At 42.4% G+C, this 20,944-nt stretch overlaps 1 protein-coding gene across 11 annotated transcripts in view; it reads right to left on the bottom strand.

The window, feature by feature from the left end:
• The window catches only part of Rbms3 (RNA binding motif single stranded interacting protein 3), a 767,889-nt gene that overhangs the window by 219,439 nt on the left and 527,506 nt on the right, over positions 1 to 20,944 (bottom strand). For all 11 annotated transcript variants that reach the window (XM_076917936.1, XM_076917932.1, XM_076917931.1 and 8 more), the window contains exon 6: positions 5,838 to 5,917. In XM_076917936.1, coding sequence (XP_076774051.1) covers positions 5,838 to 5,917 — 80 coding nt within the window. The remainder of the gene's footprint in view (positions 1 to 5,837; positions 5,918 to 20,944) is intronic.

A 20,944-nucleotide genomic window follows, 5' to 3' on the forward strand; every position in this document is an offset into this window, starting at 1 on the left:
GTATGTATGTATGTATCTATCTATCTATGTATCTATCTATGTATCTATCCACTTATCTATGTATCTATCAATCTATTTGTGTATCTATCTACTTACCTATGTATCTATCATCTATTTATCTATCTACTTATTTGTATCTATCATGTCTATCTGTCTACTTATCTCTATCTATCCTATCAATCAGCAATATCATCTATCTATATATCTATCTACTTATCTCTATCATATCTATCTATCTATCTATCATCTATCTATGTATCTATGTATCTATCTACCTACCCATCATCTATCTATCATCTATCTACTTATTTGTATCTATCATATCTAGCATATCTATCTATCTATCTATCTATCTATCTATCTATCTACTTATCTCTATTCTATCTATCTATCTATCTATCTATCTATCTATCTATCTATCATCTACTTATCTCTATCTATTCTATCTATCTATCTACCCATCATCTATCATCTATCTATCTATTTATCTATCTATCTATCTACCTATCTACTTATCTCTATCTATTCTATCTATCTATCTACCTATCTACCCATCATCTATCATCTATCTATCTATCTATCTATCTATCTACTATCATCTATCTATACCTACACTTATCTATCTATACATATCTATCTGCTCCCCCACCCCCTTGCTCTTCCTTTTCCCTGATCCATTTGAGCCATTTGGGGATTCTCTAATAGGTGTGAATGGAATGACGCATAATTTACTCATTCACATTAGACGTTTTATGACTCAGTGGGAAGCTCCTGGCTGTATAGAGAGAGCCGGGATGATCAAAAGTTGGCATCTACATCATTCTCTTCAAAATAGCATTGTTGTGTGTTACAAAAAGAAACTTAACAACAGTGTAATTGATATTTAATGGGCAAATGATTCACACAATAGTCAAGCACAAATGGTGTTGGCTCCATAAATGAGACCAACGTTAGATGGTAGCCTTTCAGAAGTCCTTAGTAACAATGGTTCTGAATTTAAAATGGAAAACGATGCCAAGGCTTGGTATTCAAGTAGTTATTTTTCTTGATGCTTTCTAGAAATGGCACCACAGGGGTCACAGATGCCTGGATACAGCCATTAGCCACACAGATGATCCTATAAGGGTCATCATCATTGCCAAGAGTGACAGAGTAAAAATGCCATGTGTGAGCTCAGCAAGCATGTGCGTCCCCAAATTACCCTCAGAAGAAGGGAGTGATGTGACCTGGTACAGACTGCTCTGAGCTCACACAGACTGAGACAGGAGGATGGAAGATTCAGCATCTGATGGTACCCACTGCCCTGTTAGGACACAGTGAGCTCAGGCCATTGTGCGTGACCATGGCTTCCTCACACAGAGATTTAAATATCACCGCTTAGGAAGCATCCATGTGCACTTCCACAAAGCCAGGGACTTCTGATTCCAGGCACATTGAACTATGCTAAAGCAGGAGAGTGGACGCATCAATTTCTTTTGAACTGCACTCCTATTATCAGTTATCTGAGAATTCTGTACAGTGAGTTTTGATTGTACGCATCCCTATTTTTGTTTCAAGAAGGGCTGATCAATTAATGTTATTAAAAAAAAAAAAAACTATTAGTGTGTCCACCATAAGAACAGGCTGTCTCAAGTATTCTATCGAAAAGAGTTAGAAAACTGGTTAATCAGAGAAAGAACAAAGGAAACAGGCTAGACAGATGGTTACAAACACTTACAAACACTTACTGTTCTATCAGAGGACCCAAGTGCAGACCTTAACACTCACAGTGGCTTACGGCTCCTTGTAACTCCCACTCTAAGGGATCCAACAACTTTCCTGGCTTCTATGAGACCCCGCCCCCACCCACAACATGCATAGACAGATTAGCAAGCACACATACATAAATAAAAATAATAAATGTTTTGTAAAAGAAACCACTCCAAGGACTCTCCTGCCTGTACTGTAAGTATTGGGGCACACTATGTGAAGCTCTCTGTGTATTCTAATGCTAATTCTGTATGGACGGAGGGCTAGTAGTCTATCTCCAGTCTCCTATTTTGTAAATATTTGTTCCTTCCTCACCTGCCTAAGGCAGCCTAGGATTGTACCTGATTGGCTTTAATACATTCTGACAGTCAATAGCTGGTAGAAAGTAGAAGGCAGGACTTCCCGGCAGAGATAGGAACTCTGGAAGAAGAACCAAGGGATTCAGCAAGCAGACACAGAAGTGGAAGGAGCAGAGAGGTAGACCTGTCCTTGTGGTGGGGCATAGTGCCAGGATTAGTCTGTTAAAGTAGCTGAGCAGTAGCTCAAGCTGAAAGGCCTAAGCTTTAAAATATTAATAAGCCTCTGTGTCATTTATATCACTGGTGGATCTGAGGTTGTCCTGCTATATATAAGAACTCCTAGTAACCTTGAATACTTTGTCTTTGGAAGGGAAGAGAAAAGTTGACTACCTGATGAGTTTCTGGGCTACCAGGCTCACTTGCAAAGAGCTTTCCACATGAGGACCCAAATTCAACCTCTCCCCACAACCCATGTGAAGACAGAATAGAGTCGCATGAGTGTCTGTGGTCACAATTTGTCAACAATACGATGGAAGGTGGAGACAGGATACCGAGAACCTCGCAGACTAGCTAGTCTGGAGCACACAGCCACAAACAAGAGACCCTGTCTTAAACAAGATGGAAGACAAGGAAGGCTTAACCACAGAGGCTATCTGTTAACCTCCCCATGTACGCTATAGCCTGAGGCAACAACACTCACTTGTGTGTGTGTGTGCACCACGCACACAGAGACATATACACAGGCACACACATGTGTGTCTACACACATGTGTACATGCAGAACGATGTGAGTTCTGAAAACAATATTTCAGATGGATCAACATAGTGCTATGAGTATCCATCCAAGTAGGCACCATATGCCCAATCTGATCCCACCTGCCAAGGCATCCACACCATATCCTATGGGGACACTTTTCCATTGTACCATCCAAACACCCCATTTCTTACAAGGTTCTCTTGTATTTCACATCAGATTTACATACTGAAGATTTAACATCTTCACTTAGCATTTGAAACTTCCATTAAACTCTATTTGACTTCCAGAATTGTGCATAAATAAAGGCAAATTTGTGAGCTCCCGGTGACCAACATAGCATATTCATTTCTCTTCTACGGAGAGAAGGCCTCTGAAGCATAAAGTTCCATCTCTAAGTGTTTCTAACTGAAACAAGCTGTTGGTTTTCTTGCTCCCATGAGATAACAAGAGGCTGAAAAACTCACAAGCAAATTCTTGCTATGCACCATGCTTCCATTGGGTGTAGCTATGCTATTAAAAAGGTGCTTTGTCGATGCCTGTGTATGCAGGAAGGATGCTGGGACGTTTAGGGCTATGTAGGAACTTTCCTTGTCTTTAGCAACAAATTGCTTTAATTACCTGTACATTTGGGGAAACCCAAACTAAATATTTCCAAACCTGTCAGGTCAAGATGGATTTTAGCATGCCTTTGAATTCTCAAAGGAAGATACCTATAACGTTAAAGTCTGCGCTCAAAATTTAATTAATGATTGTTTCTCCATTGTTTAACCTTTTAACATAATCATGTGATCCACACCTAGCTCAGCACCTTTGGTGTACACAGACATCTGCTGGGTAAACCGGGATTAAGGTGAGGAAAATGGAGAGGCTGGGCAGATGGCTGAGTCAGTAAAGAGCTTGCCATGAAATTACAAGGACCTAAGGTCAGACACCCAGTATGCATGTAAAAGTCAGGCGTGGCGGTGTGTGTCTGTAATTCTAGCTCTAGAAAGGGGGAGACAGGCAGATCCCTGGAGACATCAGCCAGCTAAACTCACCAAATTGCAGCAGGAGACTCTGTTTCAAAAAAATAAAACCACACAAACACCCACACATCCCTACCACATACACACCACATACACACACACACACACACACACACACACACACACACACACACACACATGTGCGCATGAGCACACATGCAAGCACACACACAGGCCTCCTCTATTCAGTGATAGTTCTGAGCAGAATGTCTTAAGATGTCTATTTATACTAAAAGGGGAAAAAAAGCCTACAGTATTTCTCCCAAAATGCAAAGACAGCTTCCATGCCGAGAAGAAAACTGTTACTGTCTTTCTTAACAACACCATATGTCTCCAAGTGGATCGTGACGTAATCAGTTCCCAGGGGATGTTCTGCATGGAAGCTAACCAAGTCAAGGCAAAGGCTTCGCTACACGCTACACACACACACACACACACACACACACACACACACACACACACACACCAAAATCTCTCTCCTTTTGCTTATATTTTCTCCTCTAGGTTAACATCACTCTGTTTTACAGAATTTAGGACTCAAATTTCCAAACCCTCTGAAGGATGTTGAAACTCAGAATGTAAATTAATATACATATATCTTATATATATATACATACATGTATGTATATATGTAAGTACATATATAATATATATGTACTTATTCCTACTGAAACAGTCCATTTTTGAAGAGCAATAAAGTAACCAAGAGACATTAGAAAGTTCCTCCTACACTATAATTTTCTCAGTACAGCACTTCATTTAATCCTGTTTTTAATGTATTAATATGCAATATTATTTTTAGACAAAGGGTTTTAAGTAGCCCAGGCTGTCCTTAAAGTCTCTAAGTAGCTGAAGATGATCTTGAACTTCTGATGCCCCTGCCTCCACTTCCTAAGTGCTGGGATGACAGGCATGAACCACCATGCCTAAGTCTCATGATTGTCCAACAGCAAATACATTTCTTTCTTGCACCCTACCAGATTAAGCTAAGTTGAGGTGTTCATAACTCTGATAGACATGATATATTTTATGTTTTATGTTAAATGTAACTCTTAATAACATGAAGTGGTATCTTTTTACAGTGCATATAAAAATCTTAAGATGTCTGCCTTGGGAAAATATAAAATGCTTTGGATAGTATAGATTGGAAGCCTTTAATAATTTCTCAAAGTGTCACTTATATTATTGTAAAATATGAATTTTTTGCACTCGGGTTTCATGGCTGTCAAATCGCCATAAAGTTTCTAAGAGCTTACTTGTCTTTGCACATTATTCTCACAAGTGGGAAGTGCTGTTAGGGGTCCGGCATGAGTTTTTCAGCTCTTCTATGAATATCACTGCATAGCCACTTAGTAAATGGCAGCTGAAGGAGTCAGCGCTCACGTTGAGAGTCACAAGCATTCCTCATCTCAAGTACACCTGCACTTTGCTCTGTTTTTCTTCTAATCCACTTCATGGAATCAGCAGCACAGATTCAAACACCGGCCAATGAGGAATCACCAAGAGAGTCTGGGAGCAAGTCATTAAATTGTGTTGGAACACACACGTTTCTAGGCTGGAGAGTTGGCGTGGTGGATGAAGTGCTTGCTGTACAAGGACGCCGGCTAAAGCTAAAATCCCCAGCATCCCTGTAAACGCTGGGCGTGGTTATGCGCTAGGGGGCGGAGACAGGTGCATCTCTGAAGCTCCCTGGCCAACTGTAGAATCAAAATGGCGAGCTTGAGGTTCAGTGAGAAACAGTGTCTCAAGAGATAAAGAGGAGATTGATAAGAAGACACCCAGGATTCTTATTTAACCTTATCATGTGAGTGTACGGACGTGTGTACTCACATTCACGTGTGCATACACCACACACTCTACACAATACACACAGATTTGAAAAAAAGAAACAAGCTCCCGTTTGCAACAGTCTTCCCTCTTGTCCAGCACCCAACAGGATGTAAATGATTCAACGAGAGCCTATATAAGTCTAGGTGCTTTTTAGTGATTTCTAATGGAATTTCTTACCTGGGATGCCTGGTGGTGTTTTCAGATATTTTCCATTAAAATGTTGAATTACCACTTCACATTTTTCCGTAGACTCCATTCTGGGGAGGAGAAAAGTATGGGGAGGTGAACGTGAGACTATAGACTTTTGTCGAGTTCTTCTTATAAAAAAAAATTCAGCAAGAAAGGGTAACCAAGACAGAGATAGACAAGCTTGCTTTGACGTACGTACATGGACTATCATCTATTGTCATAGCTACTGTGGGGGACTGACTGACAAGACACTGTGAGGTTACTAATGTTCCATGTCTCATCCATGTAGTGCTGTGTTGGGCCTTGGATGAGGTAACTCCATTTAACCTGTGCCCATCAATCACATAGGACACAGGTAGAGGGCGTGATTAACAAGTCTCCACCTCCAGATATTTAAATATTAATGAGTTATCTAAAGGCCAGGGGTGTAGCTAATTAAGTTATTCCCTCCCTTCTTCCCCCTCCCTATAAAAGGCCAGGTGAGCCTGGCTTTTGGGGGAAGTGCATACCACCTATACCCATTCATTAAGCTATGAACACTAAAAGCTTTGGGAAACTCCATGTGTCTCCTGGGCCTGCCGCCGCCAGATTGCCAACTTCTAGAACCCTGAACTGCAGCTGCCACCGCCTGCGCGCAGTGGCTGCGTGGATGTGGGACCCTTCACCGGCCGGCAGTGTTGGAAGCGAGCCCTGGACCCGCCGCCGGACCTCCCTTCCCCCACGAGGTTTGTCCCCACAGTGCTGCCCACGTGGATGTCATGGAGATAATCTGAGACATTTTCTTCCTTCCACACAGGCCTCTTTGCAGTTGAAAGCAACACCACAACAGATGTTCATCAAATGACTGAATGACTGAAGAATGATATGACCCTGAGAGGCAGATCATATCAACAAGGGCACAGAGGCTGGAGAAGGTAAACTTTACTTCTCCAGTAAGTGGTGGATGGAGCCGAGAAGTGGACCAACATCCAGCCATGCTTAAGGTCTGTGCTGTAACAACTCAGCTGCACTGTGAAGATGATAAACTTTATTTGAATAGCTTGCTGCCTGTGGCAGGGACCAGTGGGACAGTTCTCAGCACCATGGCACTTTTATTGTAAAGTTGCTGTGTAAAAGATACCGAGAGACAATTATTTGGTGCTACCACATGTAGCAAGAATCTAAAACCATGCAAGTGTATACTTTCTTCACTTTAGAATTTTGTCTATTTTCCTATTGTTTCTTAATTTTTACTTACTAGGTATTCATAATATGAGGGTTTTTTTTTTTGTGTAAAATGTCACCATCTCATGTACAACCTAAGGAAAGATAAATTTTCAGCCCTCTCAGCATGACATTAATCTTGGAATGGTTGCCATGACTCAGGTACATTTCCAATAATTTTCAAAAAAAAAAAATTGTGTGTGGTCTTTGTTGTTTCTATAATTGTGTGTGTGTGTTTGTGTGTGTGTGTGTGTATAGACTAGGGCAAAACCTTGGCTGTCATCTAGCATGTTTTTTGAGGCAGGATCTCTCATTGGCCTGAAACTCACAAAGCAGCCTGGGCTGGACAGAGTCCCAGGGAGCTGCTGGTCTCCACCTACCCAGAGCTGGGACTACAGGTGCTTACCACACAGCTGACTTGCTACATGGCTTCTGGGGACTGAACTCTGGTCCTGGTGTTTGCAATGCAAATGCCTTACTGATGGAGCCCCATCCCCAGGCAGATCCACGATATTCAATTTTAATTAGTGACAACAACTTAAAGACTAACTAAATTTTTACTAAAGTGTGTGTGGGGTGTGTGTGTGTGTGTGTGTGTGTGTGTGTGTGTGTGTGAACAGCACCTGTGGAAGCAAAAAAGAGGAGTCTGATTCCCCCAGAGCTGGAGTTACAGGAGGCTATAAGCCACACCAGGTAGGTGCTGGGAACCGAACTTATGTTCTCTGGAAGAACAGTACATGCTCTTAATTACAGACTCATCTCTCCAACTCCATAAATGAAAATTTAAATATAATAAATATATACATTTAAATATATATAAACACAGGGAGAAAGAAAATTTTATCCATTATTTAATGAGAAGAATTATCAAACTAACTATATGCTTTCTGTTTCTATAAGGTTTTTTTTTTTTAAAGTAGGAAACTTCCTTTTCTTCGAACAAAAGAATTCTAATTTTGTTTCCCTATCTTCCCACACGAGATCTATTCCCTGTTACCTCTTTGAGGAAAAGATTCTTCCTGGGTAGAGACATGAATGGGAGAGGAAACGGGGGATCTTAACTCCCACAGATGCTATATTAAGGGAATTTCATTCTTGGAGTTAAAGACAGAAGGCTCACGCCTTGAGAGTCCCTTCTCTGTTAAGTCTCTCACTGAGCTCACGCAGAAAACAGACAGAGGAGACTAAATGTTGCTTGCAAAGCCCCACAAATCAAATCCTTTCTCTTTGTCCTAAAATGACATATAATTCTAAACGAAGACCAAACATAGCTGAAGGTTACAATGTGCAATTGCTGATTTGGGGAATACAGAACAAGCTAAAAAGAAAACGGGCTGCCATCCACTTCACGTGCCTAGTCTATTTTTACTCTGGTTTGAAAGTTTCAAGTCTTCCCTTCTGGGTTCTAAATAGGATCATCATCTTTTCTTAACGCCATTTTACAGCCATGGGGGGCCTGATTTGGGGGCGGGTGGGGGGTGCTCTTTCTAGGAACACAAAGGTAGCAGCAGAGATGGCTCACTTTGGGTTCATTCAGATCTAAGAAGATGTCTGCTGGGAACCGTTAGAGAGTAAATGCAATCAAAGACTTTTCCATGGCTGTCAGCATGCAGCATTAAAGCATGTTACATTGTATCACTTAGCAGTGACAATTTCATTTGGATACACGGAGGCACACCTGAACATGGCAAAGTTGCCCCAGCAACAACAATGGGTTGGGGGGGGGGTGGGCTCTAGGAGCTGCTAAAGGGGCAAAGGGGCAGAGGTAATGTTCTGGAAACAAGAACAAAAGTGAGACCTGTAGGTGAATACCCATATTAGCCAGAACACGCCTATTTTCTTCTCAAGTTTCACAATTAAGTGCTCCAAGAGGCTGCCAGCTGAAGCTCTCTGAAAACCGGCCCATGCAAGGCTTGAAGCTGACAGGAATGCTCTCAAGTCCGTGCTGGAAGCAACTGCCCTTACAAGCCCCTTCTAGCCATCCTGGCTCAGCACAGTGACTCCATTCTTCTAGGAAGTAGCTGAGCCCCTCTGTGTCCTGCAGAAAGGCTCCTGGGTGGGGCCAACCCTTCACCTGACAAGGATTTAACCAGGTTCTTAGGAGGTGCCAGCACTGTGTAAAGCTTCAGGGGGGGGGGTTCTTAGGGCTGCTGTTTGGAGGTAAGCACACATTCAAAGTCCTGTTTCTCTCTTGTCTCACAACTTAGAACTACTGACTTCAGTCATTTGAAACACACTGAAGGATTCTACTGTTGCTGCTTCAGGTGCCTCTCCCTCTTTATTCCCTCCTCCTCTTCCTTCTTTCTTCCCACCTCCCCTTTACTTCTCCCCCTCCTCCTCATTTGTCTTCTTCCTCCTCTTCCTCTTCTTCTAAACAATCACTACTTCGGAAGGAAACTGATTTTGTAGCACACACAATTCCCACAGCCAAACTATGACACAAGAGAACCTGACTGAGCACTAACAGTATGTTCTGGATCAGGCTTGACACACAGAGAAAGGAAGTCTCGTGGAAACCCATGTTCAGCTTAACTCTCTCACCTCAACAGAGTACTCTCAGGTCAAGATCTGAAAGCATTAAGCATTATAAGCCATGGATTTAAAAACAAATCTACTCTGTCACATGCTATGCTTAATTAGAGGTTTCCGCTCTTGGGAAATGTTTGGGGTTTTGCAATCACGGGCACTGGATAAACAATTGGTGACTTGGAGCATCCAACTTTAGGAGCCCAACATCCTCATTTCTGGTAAGATTTACGCAAAGCGTCAAAGCTATCAGAGGTATTTTAATGACTAAAATGTGTGTTTTTTCTGGCATTTCAAAATTAAATGACGTCATTTGCTTCTTAACCCATTGTAAAATAGCGAGCCATAGTGATTCCCCAGGACAAGGAAAAAGTTTTAAAAATCTGTTTTAGGCTTGTACCTGTGTGTGTATGTGTGTGTGTGTGTGTGTGTGTGTGTGTGTGTGCGCACATGTATGCACATGTGCACTCATGTGGTAGAGGTTAGTCCTTACGTGACATTCCTCAGGCACTATCTATCCATTTATGGTTTTTCTTAGAGACAGAGTCTACCCACCGAGTAGGCTAGGCTGACTGGCAACTTGCTCTGTTCCAGTTAGTCTCGAGCCATTCTTAGGACACATACCAATCAGGAAAGCAGTGGCCTGTTCTCTTTACACTCCACAACATCTTGGCTATTGACTATGACAACTCATTCCTCTCATCAACGGGGTTGTGGGTAATCCATGGCATTGAACGCTATCTGGTTTTGCTATGTTAGGGATGAAGCCTGGGGCATCAGGTATGTTGAGAAAAGGCTTTATCACTTGGTCACATGCCCAGACACACTAAGAATTCCATTAATACGTCAGTTTTCTTTAGGGATGTGGTCCGTGAGAGGACACCCAAGCTCAAGCAGATGGCCCTATAGCCGCATGTTCATGCAAGCAGCAGTAACTTCGCTCAGTGGGTTTAAGGGGGGGGGGGCAGGGAACATTTAAATTTTGGAGAAAAACGTAGAGATTGTAGGGGAAGAATTATAGGAGTGGGTCGAAATGGTATGGATTTGACCAAAAGACATTTTTTTTTCCAAACAATAATGAAAAAGTTAAATAAATAAAAAATGCATCACAGTACAAAAGAGTTGAAAATTGTCTTAGATATCATTTTCTCCATAACAGAGTTTTTTATTTTAAATCAACATGTGAATGCCATGGGCATCCTCCCTGAGGACTGGTTAGCAGATGACCTGGACTAGAAGCTGTTCCTCCTGTCTCTATTGAGATGTTTTAGAGAAGATAGACCACCGTCGTCAGCCTCGCCATCTGTCTTGAGTTTCATTTCTGTTGCAGTGATAAAATATCCTGACCCCAAAAAAAGCAATTTAGATGACAAAGGGGTTTATTTCAGCTTAAAATTCAAGGTTACATCCAGTTCATCACTGTGAGGAGGTCAGGGCAGGAACTTTGGTAATGCCTCATACACAGTCAATCGGAGTGGAATGCTTTTGAGCATGCTCCCTTGCTTGCTTATGCTCAGCTCAGTTTTTCCACTCTCTTACAGTTTCGGATCTGATTATAAGGCATGGTGCTGTCCCTTATAGGCTGGGCCTTTCAGAGAAATCAACGTAATTAAGGCAATCACCACAGACATGGCCACAGGCCAAACTGATATATGAAACCCCTCACTGAGATTCTCTTTCCAGGTGATTCTATGTTGAGTCAAGTTGAGGATTACCGATGACCCTGCATCCCATCATCCCTCTGAGCTCGTAGATTGATTTGTCTCATCTCTCTCAGGCTCCCTTCTGTCTTTACCCCACAGGTTCCTAATTGGAGAGATGTTCTTAAATGATTCTACTGATATACCCTGACATGGGATGACAAGAAAGGCCCTTCATCTCAAGGGCATCATTCTCAAAAGTCCATTGGAGATGCAGGTCCTATCAAGGAGAGCGCATCAGGCAATTTCAGATACAGAGAGATTCTCTAGAACTTAGAAGCAGGACTATCGAGAAGACAAATTTGATTGATTGATTGATTGATTAATTAATTAATTAACTTTTTAAAAGGCAGAGGAACTATCACAGACCTGAGCAGGCAGGAGAGGTACAACTACACAAGATGCCCTGAGCCAGATCTTAGGACAGAAAGAGATACAAGGTCACCTGGAACTCTTACTGACAAGGTGACTATGTCAGTTTCTTGATTTTTATGCCCGTTTATTTAAGACTCGCCATGCAGGTAATGAGGACCTTGAACTTCGGATAAAAGAGGAGAACGACCTAGAAGCTCATGGGTCATCTAGCCTGAGTAGGATGAGCAACAGAAACAAGGGGGGGAGGCTGCCTGACAAGGGGTAGGAGGAGACCACTTCCTGGAGAGTTGTCTTCTGACCTCCACACACACCATGACACACAGCGGTCCAGCCCCAATGATTAGTTTTTAAAAGAGAAGAAATCTGAGTAATTCTTCCTTATTTTCTGCCTGTTTCAGCTCTGTGTCTGAGGCATCTGGCCCCTGCTTGTCCCTGCAACCTGCAGGTGGCACGAGCATCCTCGCACCAGCCTTTCATGCATCTCACTATCAAGGTGTCAGTTCCTGTGACTCTGCCCACAGTTCCGGGAACTGCAGCTCATCTTTGTCTCCTCAATGGAGAAATGAATAATATGCTCAACCTACGTCCATCGCCTAGATTAAGGAGAGAGAAACAAAAAATAACCACAGAAAATGTATATTTCAAAAAGCAGGCAAGAAAACAAATGGCTTTTCTTCTGACTCAATACAGGAAGTATCTCTCTCTCCTTCAGATTCCCTGAGTAAAGATGTGTTGCCTGAGAGTGTGCGACACTCTTCTCTATGTGCATTCTGATCTAATTCTATCTCTAGGCCAAACTGAGGTTTCCAGAAAAAAAAAAAAAAAAAAAAAAAAAAAAAAAAAAAAAACCAACAACCAAAAAAAACCACTGGTTAAAGAAATTAGAAAAGTAAAACTAAAATGGCTTGCTCTCTTCTAAGCAATAGAGTCAAGAAAGACAGACTCATCCCTGTAACCAGACTTGAAGACAGGTCCTCTGGGCATTTCCGAATTGGTGTTCTTGTCTCTGGCATGGGGAAGAAGAACACATTCAGATCTGAAAGTGTTTGTCTAGAAAAGTCTTGTTTGTCTAGGATGCTTACTACTGAAAGGGCTCAGGATTGAAAACTCCTGGCCTAACTGCCCAGTGTGAATCCAAGGCCTCCTGGGAGACTAGTGAACCTTGGGTATGCTTAGAGCCAGTGCCTGAGAACTTACCTATCCTACGAGGCCTGAGGACAACACTAGAGTCCTGTCATTGCCACCACAGTACATAACGTACACTTTGAAGATCAGGACTTTCCAAAAGGTTTTAATTAATTTCTTGGAGCTGCAGTCATATTCTATTCTTAGATATAGTTACGGCACCCTCTTGCTTTGTGCTTTAATCACTGAGCTTTCTGTTTTCCAAACTTGCCAAATCTGCCCCCGCCTAGATCCATTTTACTTCCTTTTTCTCTTAGCAGAATTGCTTTTAACTTACCACCTCCCTAGAGATTTCTTCTTATCACTTGCATACTTAAATATTTAAATATTCCTTATTCAAAGAGCCGTCCCCGCAGCTCTGGTCCCTTGGTCCCATACTGAATCACAGTCCTACATTTTATTTTGATCTTGTGACACTGTAGTAATTTGATATTATTTGATATTCCACTGCTTATCACATCTAGTCATTTCCATAAACCAATAAAGTATCAGTTCACTAAAGCAGACTTCCTCTGTTCATGTACATCTCGATGACACAGCATCTTAAATAGTTGTTGGTATTTAGGGAACCAAAGGCGTTTTAATCAGATGAACTATAATAGGAAATGAACAAATATATTTCATGGATCAGGAAGAGGCCTCGAGTTTCTAAGTATAGAAAAACACAAATACGATGTATGTACGGGAGAGCGATACAAACAAATGATTTCTAACCCAGGCAGAAGTATGACCTGTCACCACAAAGATGTAGAGAGTCAAGGGAACAGACCAACTTACAGAAAGCTGGGGGAAGGAAGCCTGCAAAACTGCAGTGCCTCAAATTTAAAAGGCAAGCAATAAAGAGCTGGAGTTCCAAGTGTGTCTTCTCTCTTGATGAGCATCAGTCACTGGCCTGAAAAACCACCACCTCAGGATGTTCAACAGCTCCCCTCATCCTCTCCTAATTTCTGTGTAAGAGCAGGAAGGGGGTGAAAGCATTAATCAGATCCAAATATCTTGGGACTTCAGTTCACCAAATGCAGTTTCATGTGGGTAAAAGGTTTGTTTGTTGGTTTGTTTTTCCAGAATTGTGTTTCCAGCCTGCAAACAGCTCCCTCAAAATCCAATTCTTGCCTGGATCTGTGTCTGACCTAACATCCTTATGACCTTGTGATCGGTGGGAAACTTTTGGATGTATTAACTTAGCAGACCACTTGCTTCCACCAACCAGAGGGCTCTGGCCACTTTTGGATAGCATCTGAGGACTATAGCAAAGTTTTCTCTGCTTTCGTAGAACCTGCCTTTCTGAGCTTTCCAGATACAGGTTTGAAAAATAGCTTGATTTATGGCTTCCTTTGTTCTGTTTATGTGAAAACTTCATAGAAGCAGCTACACAGGAACACGGTATTTTAGTGGTCCGAATCTGTTTTCCCAGGCTGCTCATGTTTGGCTCCAGAATATACTATCTCTTATAACCTTTGAGAAGAGGGGTGTGTTTGGGGGTTGGTGAACAACTAGTTGGTTGATCACAGAGGAGCTCTGAGTATATCCAGAGGGAAACAGATGGCTCTGTCTTCTCCACCCATGATCATGCCTGTTGGATGATGAGAACACACACACACACACACACACACACACACACACACACACACACACACACGAAGCAGGAAGTGGCAGGTGAAACAGGAAGGAGAGAAATACACAGAGGACAAAGCTGGCAGCATCAGCAGCACTTTTCCCCGTGGGTCACATCTGCCCAGCCACTGGAAAAGGAATTACAATTACGGAAAGAAAGACTCACTCTTTCAGTGTCAGCAAGCACAGCTGTAACCTGTGTCCATGCAGACACAGCTGCAGTGGGGAGATTGCTAATCACTGAATTTACCCTTGAGAGATTTTCCTTGGTCACATTTGATTTCTTGGTTCCATGTGTCTTAGATACTAAAATAATGCTGAAAAATACAAGGCAGGGTTTGCTTTGTTTTGTTTTGTTTTGACGCATCAAGGGAGTCAAGGTAGATATAGCTGAAACATACTCCAAACAATAGAAATAAAACAGTTTGATTGACTTGGTGGTCATTTAAAAACAATCAAACATTTGCAAGCGAAGCAAACACTAGCGTTTACTTAATAACATTTTGCAAAATCTTGCTGTGTTCCTTGCTGATTTTACTGTAAATCTCTGTTTCTCATTATATTTCAGGAGGTGGGAGAGGATACAGAACAAGACTTTCCAGTTGGACAATAAAGCAAAAAATCCATTGATGTTCAAAGTCATTTCTAGAAAATACATGAAAAGTGTACAGTCAAACCACCCTGAGTATGCCTAACCTTGTCTGGCCTCATTAGTACTTGAATGGGAGAAAATACATGAAGAATTATTTTAAACCTACTATTTATATAGGTTGTTACCAAGTAGGCTAGTATTTGTCTAAAACACATAAATTGGTGGATTTTATTTAATTGATGAATAAAACGGAAGAATGGCAATGACTTATTTAGAAAGTCTGTTCATTCCAGAGGAAAGGGCAAAGCACAGTGCAATCCACAGGTTAAAAGTCACCAAAGGAAGCAAGCTTCCAAGACAAGCAAATGGAGTTGATTGAAGAGGGAGGGAATGCAAGCGTGCATGAGGGCCTCTGCGCATGTGCAGACTTCTCTCATGCGCTTTAGCCCACGGGGGACACTAAATGCTTTATTAAACAGGGTCTGGGTGCCCAGGTGTTGGAGCTCAATGAATGTTCAACCCCACCCCACCCCCAAATCCCTTCTCCAGGCCTACGGAGGTTTCGGTGGTCTCTCAAAAACACTTCTGTGTGATTTTCCTGGGCAAATGGTCTCATGTTTCTGGGAATAGGAAACAGAAAGCTGGGGCTTGTGACTTCAGACTCAGTGATTTATGTTGGGGGTCAGATGCTCATCTTCACAGGCAAGGTAACCTGCTGCACTCACTAGCTAGGAGTCCCTGATGACCAACAGTCCCACCATAAACGTCTGCTTTAAGAGGTTTATGGCATGGCTCTAAAATGCCACCGGGAGAGTGGAGGGTCCCACCAAATTGTTTTAAGTTACAGGAACGTTTTTAAAACAACAAAGAAAGAACTAGAATAAAATGTCTGTAATTTCAGACTCTATTCGAGGTTTCTGGAACCCTGAAGAATTTTTTTTTCTGTGCACCCTACTGGCATTTCAATCAAAGCTTTGATGTTCACCGTTTTAAATATAAATTGGAGATAGTCCTTTTACTTTGAAGAGATGGTTATCAAAGAAGATTCATGTATAGCTTGCAAGTAAAATAATAATGGGAGGCATGTTTCTTTCTAGTCAAAGGAACTTCGGATTTCTTGGATGACATAGGATCACATCTATCGGTGAGGAATGGCCAGGGTGATGTTCCAAGTGAAACACAATGCAGGTTTGTCCTTTGAGACAGAGACACATTCTCAAAACACATGTTACAGTTTACTACATACAAATATAAGCTAGCTCCTCTCCCAGTGGACACTGAATCTTTCTTTGATGGGGTTTGTAATACTGCAGGCTTCTAGAAGAACTGATCTAAGCTCTGAGTTGGGCTGAAGCTACTGTGGTTTTCTGTGACAGTGAACTGCTCTCTGGGTTAGAGTTGGCTTGTGGTGATCAGTCAATTCAGTCTTCCTGTACATTGTGATTATCCAAGTGAGTCAGCAAAACCTGAAGTACTTCATTTAGTCATCGAGTTTCTCAGGGGTGACTGGGGAAATAACTCAGTTCATAAGGGTGAAGTGTTTACCACAAAAGCAGGGGGACCTGGGTTTGATTCCTAGCACCACATGAAAAGCCAGGTATAGTTGGACAGGCTCATAATCCTAGTGCCAGCAAGACAGAGGCAGGCAGATCCCTAGGGCTCCCTGGCCAGCCAGATTAACCTACTTGGTGAGCTGTTGTCAGTTAGTGACCCTGACTCAAAAGCAAGGTTACCATGGGAAACATCTGAGGAATGACATCTGAGTTTGTCCTCTGGACTATATGTACCCAAAGACACATGCACACACACACACACACACACACACACACACACACACACACACACACCTACAGGAGTAAACATGCCACACAGATACACACACAACCCTACAAGAGTAAACAGGAACACACATACATACACATGAACACACATATACCTACAGGAACAAACAGGCCACACACACACCTACAGGAGTAAACATGCACACACACACACACATGCCCAAGTTAATGCACACCCATGGGAGCACACATACACATGAACACCCTTATGAGGGTAAACATCACACACACACACACACATACACACACTTCTACAGGAGTAAACATGCCACACAGATACACACACACCCCTACAGGAGTAAACATGCACACACACACGCACATGCCTAAGCTGATGTACACCCATGGGAGCACACATCCACACCCTTATGAGAGTAAACATCATACACACACACACACACACACACACACACACACACACAAACAATTGATGAAGGTTTACTATGTGTGACATCTCATTCTAGACCCTGTAAATAGGTACAAAGAAAAACAGGGTGTGCCCTCTGCCCAGGTGCTTTATACTGACCCACTACTCTAACCTTGAACTGAAGGTTCTGCCTTCTTCTCTCTCAGTCTGAGTGTCTGCAGACTCTGCTACCTAGTTTCATGTCAACTTGTCAGAAGTCAGAGTCATCCCAAAGAAAGAACCTCGATTAAAATTTCCCTTTTTAAGGTAGGGTTGTAGGACTGGCCTATTTTTCTTCAGAGAATTCTTCCCTGACCTTCAACCTCAGACTGCTACCCAAATAAAATGCCACTGTTCAAATTCCTGTAAATGTTTTTTTTTTTTTCTTCAAATGAAATTTGTCATAGTTGTGCCCAGTCCATCACTTTATTTATGTATTCCCCCACTGGTATAGTGGGACATTTTCTTAATTAGTGATTGATAGGGGAGTGCCCAACCATTGTGGGTGGTACCATACCTAGGCTGGTGGTCCTGAGGTTCTATAAGAAAGCAGACTGAACAAGCCAGAGGAAGCAAGTCAGTAAGCAGAATCTCTCTATGGCCTCTGCATCAGCCCTGCCTACAAGTTCCTGCCTTGCTTGAGCTCCTGCCTTGGCTTCCCTCAAAGGACTGTGATGTGAAAGTCAAATAAAGCCCTTTCTCCCTAAGTTGCTTTAATTGTGGTGTTTCACTATAGCAACAGAAACATGAAGTAAGACACAGATCTTCCAAATAATTCTGAGAATCGGTCCTGACACACCAGGGTGATGCCTCTCCTACATGAGAGGGCTGCGGGCATGTTCCAGTATTTGTGAACCCAGTTTACAGATGGCTGTCCAAGCCTTCTATCAGCCTATGGGATCAGTGGGTTATCATGGGAGAGCAGACACTTCCACCAAGTTCTCCTGTGACTCTGAAGCTGCTAATACTTTGAGTCCAGCTGCCAGGGGCATCTTTATGTAACCCAGCACCTTCTCTTGCTTGCTAAGTGTGGTGGTTTCAATGTGTTTAGCCCAGGGAGTGGCACTACTGGGAGGTGTGGCCTTGTTGGAGACAGTGTGTCACTGTGGGAGTGGGCTTTGAGACCCTCCTCCCAGCCACATGGAAGTCAGTCTGCCCCTAGGTTCCTTTGAATGACTATGTAGAACTCTCAGTTCTCCCAGCTCAGTGACTGCCTGGATGCTGCCTTGCTCCTGCTTAGATGATAATGGACTGAACCTCTGAACCTGTAAGCTGGCCTCAAATAAATATTCTTTATAAGAGTTACCATGGCCATGGTATCTGTTCACAGCAATAAAACCCTGACATTACATATTAGCCCCAGGAGAACCAAGAACATTGTCCAATCATCTCTGTTTTGTGGTTGAGAAAGTGACTTCTCAAGGAGAAAAGGTGAGTGAGAAAAAGAGAATGGGACTTTTAAAAGTAGCAGCAGTGAAATGCCTCAGCACCTAAAGGCACCTGCCTTAGAGCCCAAGACCCAGAATTCAAGGATTAGAACACACATGGTGGAAGAAGGAAACCCACCCTTAGAGGTTGCCCTCTGATCTCTGCAGAGGGGGCTATGAAACATGTTCCCTCTTCTCCACACACAATAAAATAAAGGTAGTAACATCTTTTTTTTCTTTTAGGAAAAGGAGAGACCCTACAAAGTTTTATTTCTAGTCCTGTTAGCATAAGCAAAAGCCACTATTGTTCCAGAACACAGAGAAAATTCTACAGTGTGGCCAGGAATATTGTCGGCTCTGTTAGCACATGGTAGAACTACAAGCTCTGTCTTAGTTTATGCCATTAGGTCAGTCAAGGGAGGTTCTGCTCCTCAATTTAAAATCTGAAATTCTCAGAGAAAGGAGGACTCATTCTACATCCTTTTCCAAGAAGCCAACAAAGCAAAACAGGCTCACATTCTGTTTTCTGATTTCTTAGTGTTTTTTTCTTTTAAGACTACTCGCCTTCTAAAATCAGTAAATCCAATACTGAGAGAAGAAAGATCTGCTGAACATGTACTTATAATCCAGGCACTCTAGAGACTGAGGCTACCCTGAGATATAAAGAGTGTTGCTATCTAGAACACAAAACCAAACAAAGAAACCACCTGGTTTCAGCAGAAGAATTCAACTGACGACTCAAGGGCACAGATCCAAGTTTTGAGAAAACCAAGCTAAGCTACTTACTAATCTCACAGAATGCTAATCATAAAACTGCATCCATTCACACATCCACCTATTCACCCATCCACCTGTTAATCCAACCCCCACCAACCCATCCTCAGTTCTTTTACCCACCTACCCATCTTCATATCCACCCATCCACCCACCCACTCATCCATCCACCTACTTATCCATATATTCAGCCACCCATCAGCCACCTACCCATCCATCCACCCACCTACCCATCCACCCACTTACCTATCTACCCACCCACCCATTCCCCCATCAATAAATCTACCCTCCTACCAATTTATTACCCAACATCCATGCACCCATCTGTTTACCTGCCTACCCACCCACCCATCAACCCATCTATTTGTTCATCTACCTACACAACCAGCTAACAATCAAAAAGAAAGAAAGAGAGAGAGGAGAAGGAAAGAAAGAGAGAGAGAGAAAAGAAAAGAGAAAAGAGAAAAAAGAAAATCAAAGAAAAGAAAAACCAGTGGGAGAATATACTGAAATAAAGTAACAGATTGGGTGCAACTATGATAACTTTTATTTGAGAAAACAACAACAAAACAAAACAAAAAACCCTTGTATAAGAATTTGAACAGTGGCATTTAATTTGGATAACAGTCTGGGGTTGAAGGTCAGGGAAGAATTCTGAAGAAAAATGGGCCAGTCAGTACCTAAGAGCTGAGTAGGCAGAAGGCAGCATAATGGCTGTAGACAAGGTGGCCAATCAAGAAAGATAGCCTTGCCCAGGGCATGTGACAGGAAGAGCCATGACCAGGAATGTGATCCGAGGCAGATATGACATTGGGGATTGGAGACTGGTGGTTGAGGAATGAAATCACTCAGGCAATGCTAAAGACTCTGTTGTGCCCAGATTTGAATTTGTAAGGGTTCCGTGTGGTTTCTGTATGCAGAATACACCAGAGGAGAAAGAGGCTGAATGTAGAACAGGGAGAATAATCAAGGGAAAGTACCCAGCCTTCTAGGGTTCCAACAGAGATGTAACTGTGTGTAGTTCTTGCTTGATTCCATGTGCCATGGTTGCAGTTTTGATCTGATGACTTTAACTCCACCCTTTGTAGACATCTAGGCTTCCTTCCCTTTAGGCAAACTCAAACTCTACAGCAAGCATTGACATGTGAGATGAGCAAGTAGCCGGGACTGCATGCCTCCAGCTACTGCTCAAGTTCATGTTCAGTCCTAACCCATAATAGTTAAGAAGGTGAATGTATTTGGACACAGGTGATTACATTAAAAATGGGCCTTTATCCACCGTGACTTGTGTCTGTAGAAGATTCAGCTCTGAGTGCTAAAACTATTGAGCTGGACTACTCAAAGGCATCATCGGATGGAAATATTGAAACCCACCTCTCTCCACCACCCATCCATCCACCCAACAATGAACAAACAAAACAAACATGCAAGCCGAAGGCAGCAGTGGAAGAT

This window comes from Arvicanthis niloticus, chromosome 21 (genome assembly GCF_011762505.2).
Source record: "Arvicanthis niloticus isolate mArvNil1 chromosome 21, mArvNil1.pat.X, whole genome shotgun sequence".
Lineage (NCBI taxonomy): Eukaryota > Metazoa > Chordata > Mammalia > Rodentia > Muridae > Arvicanthis > Arvicanthis niloticus.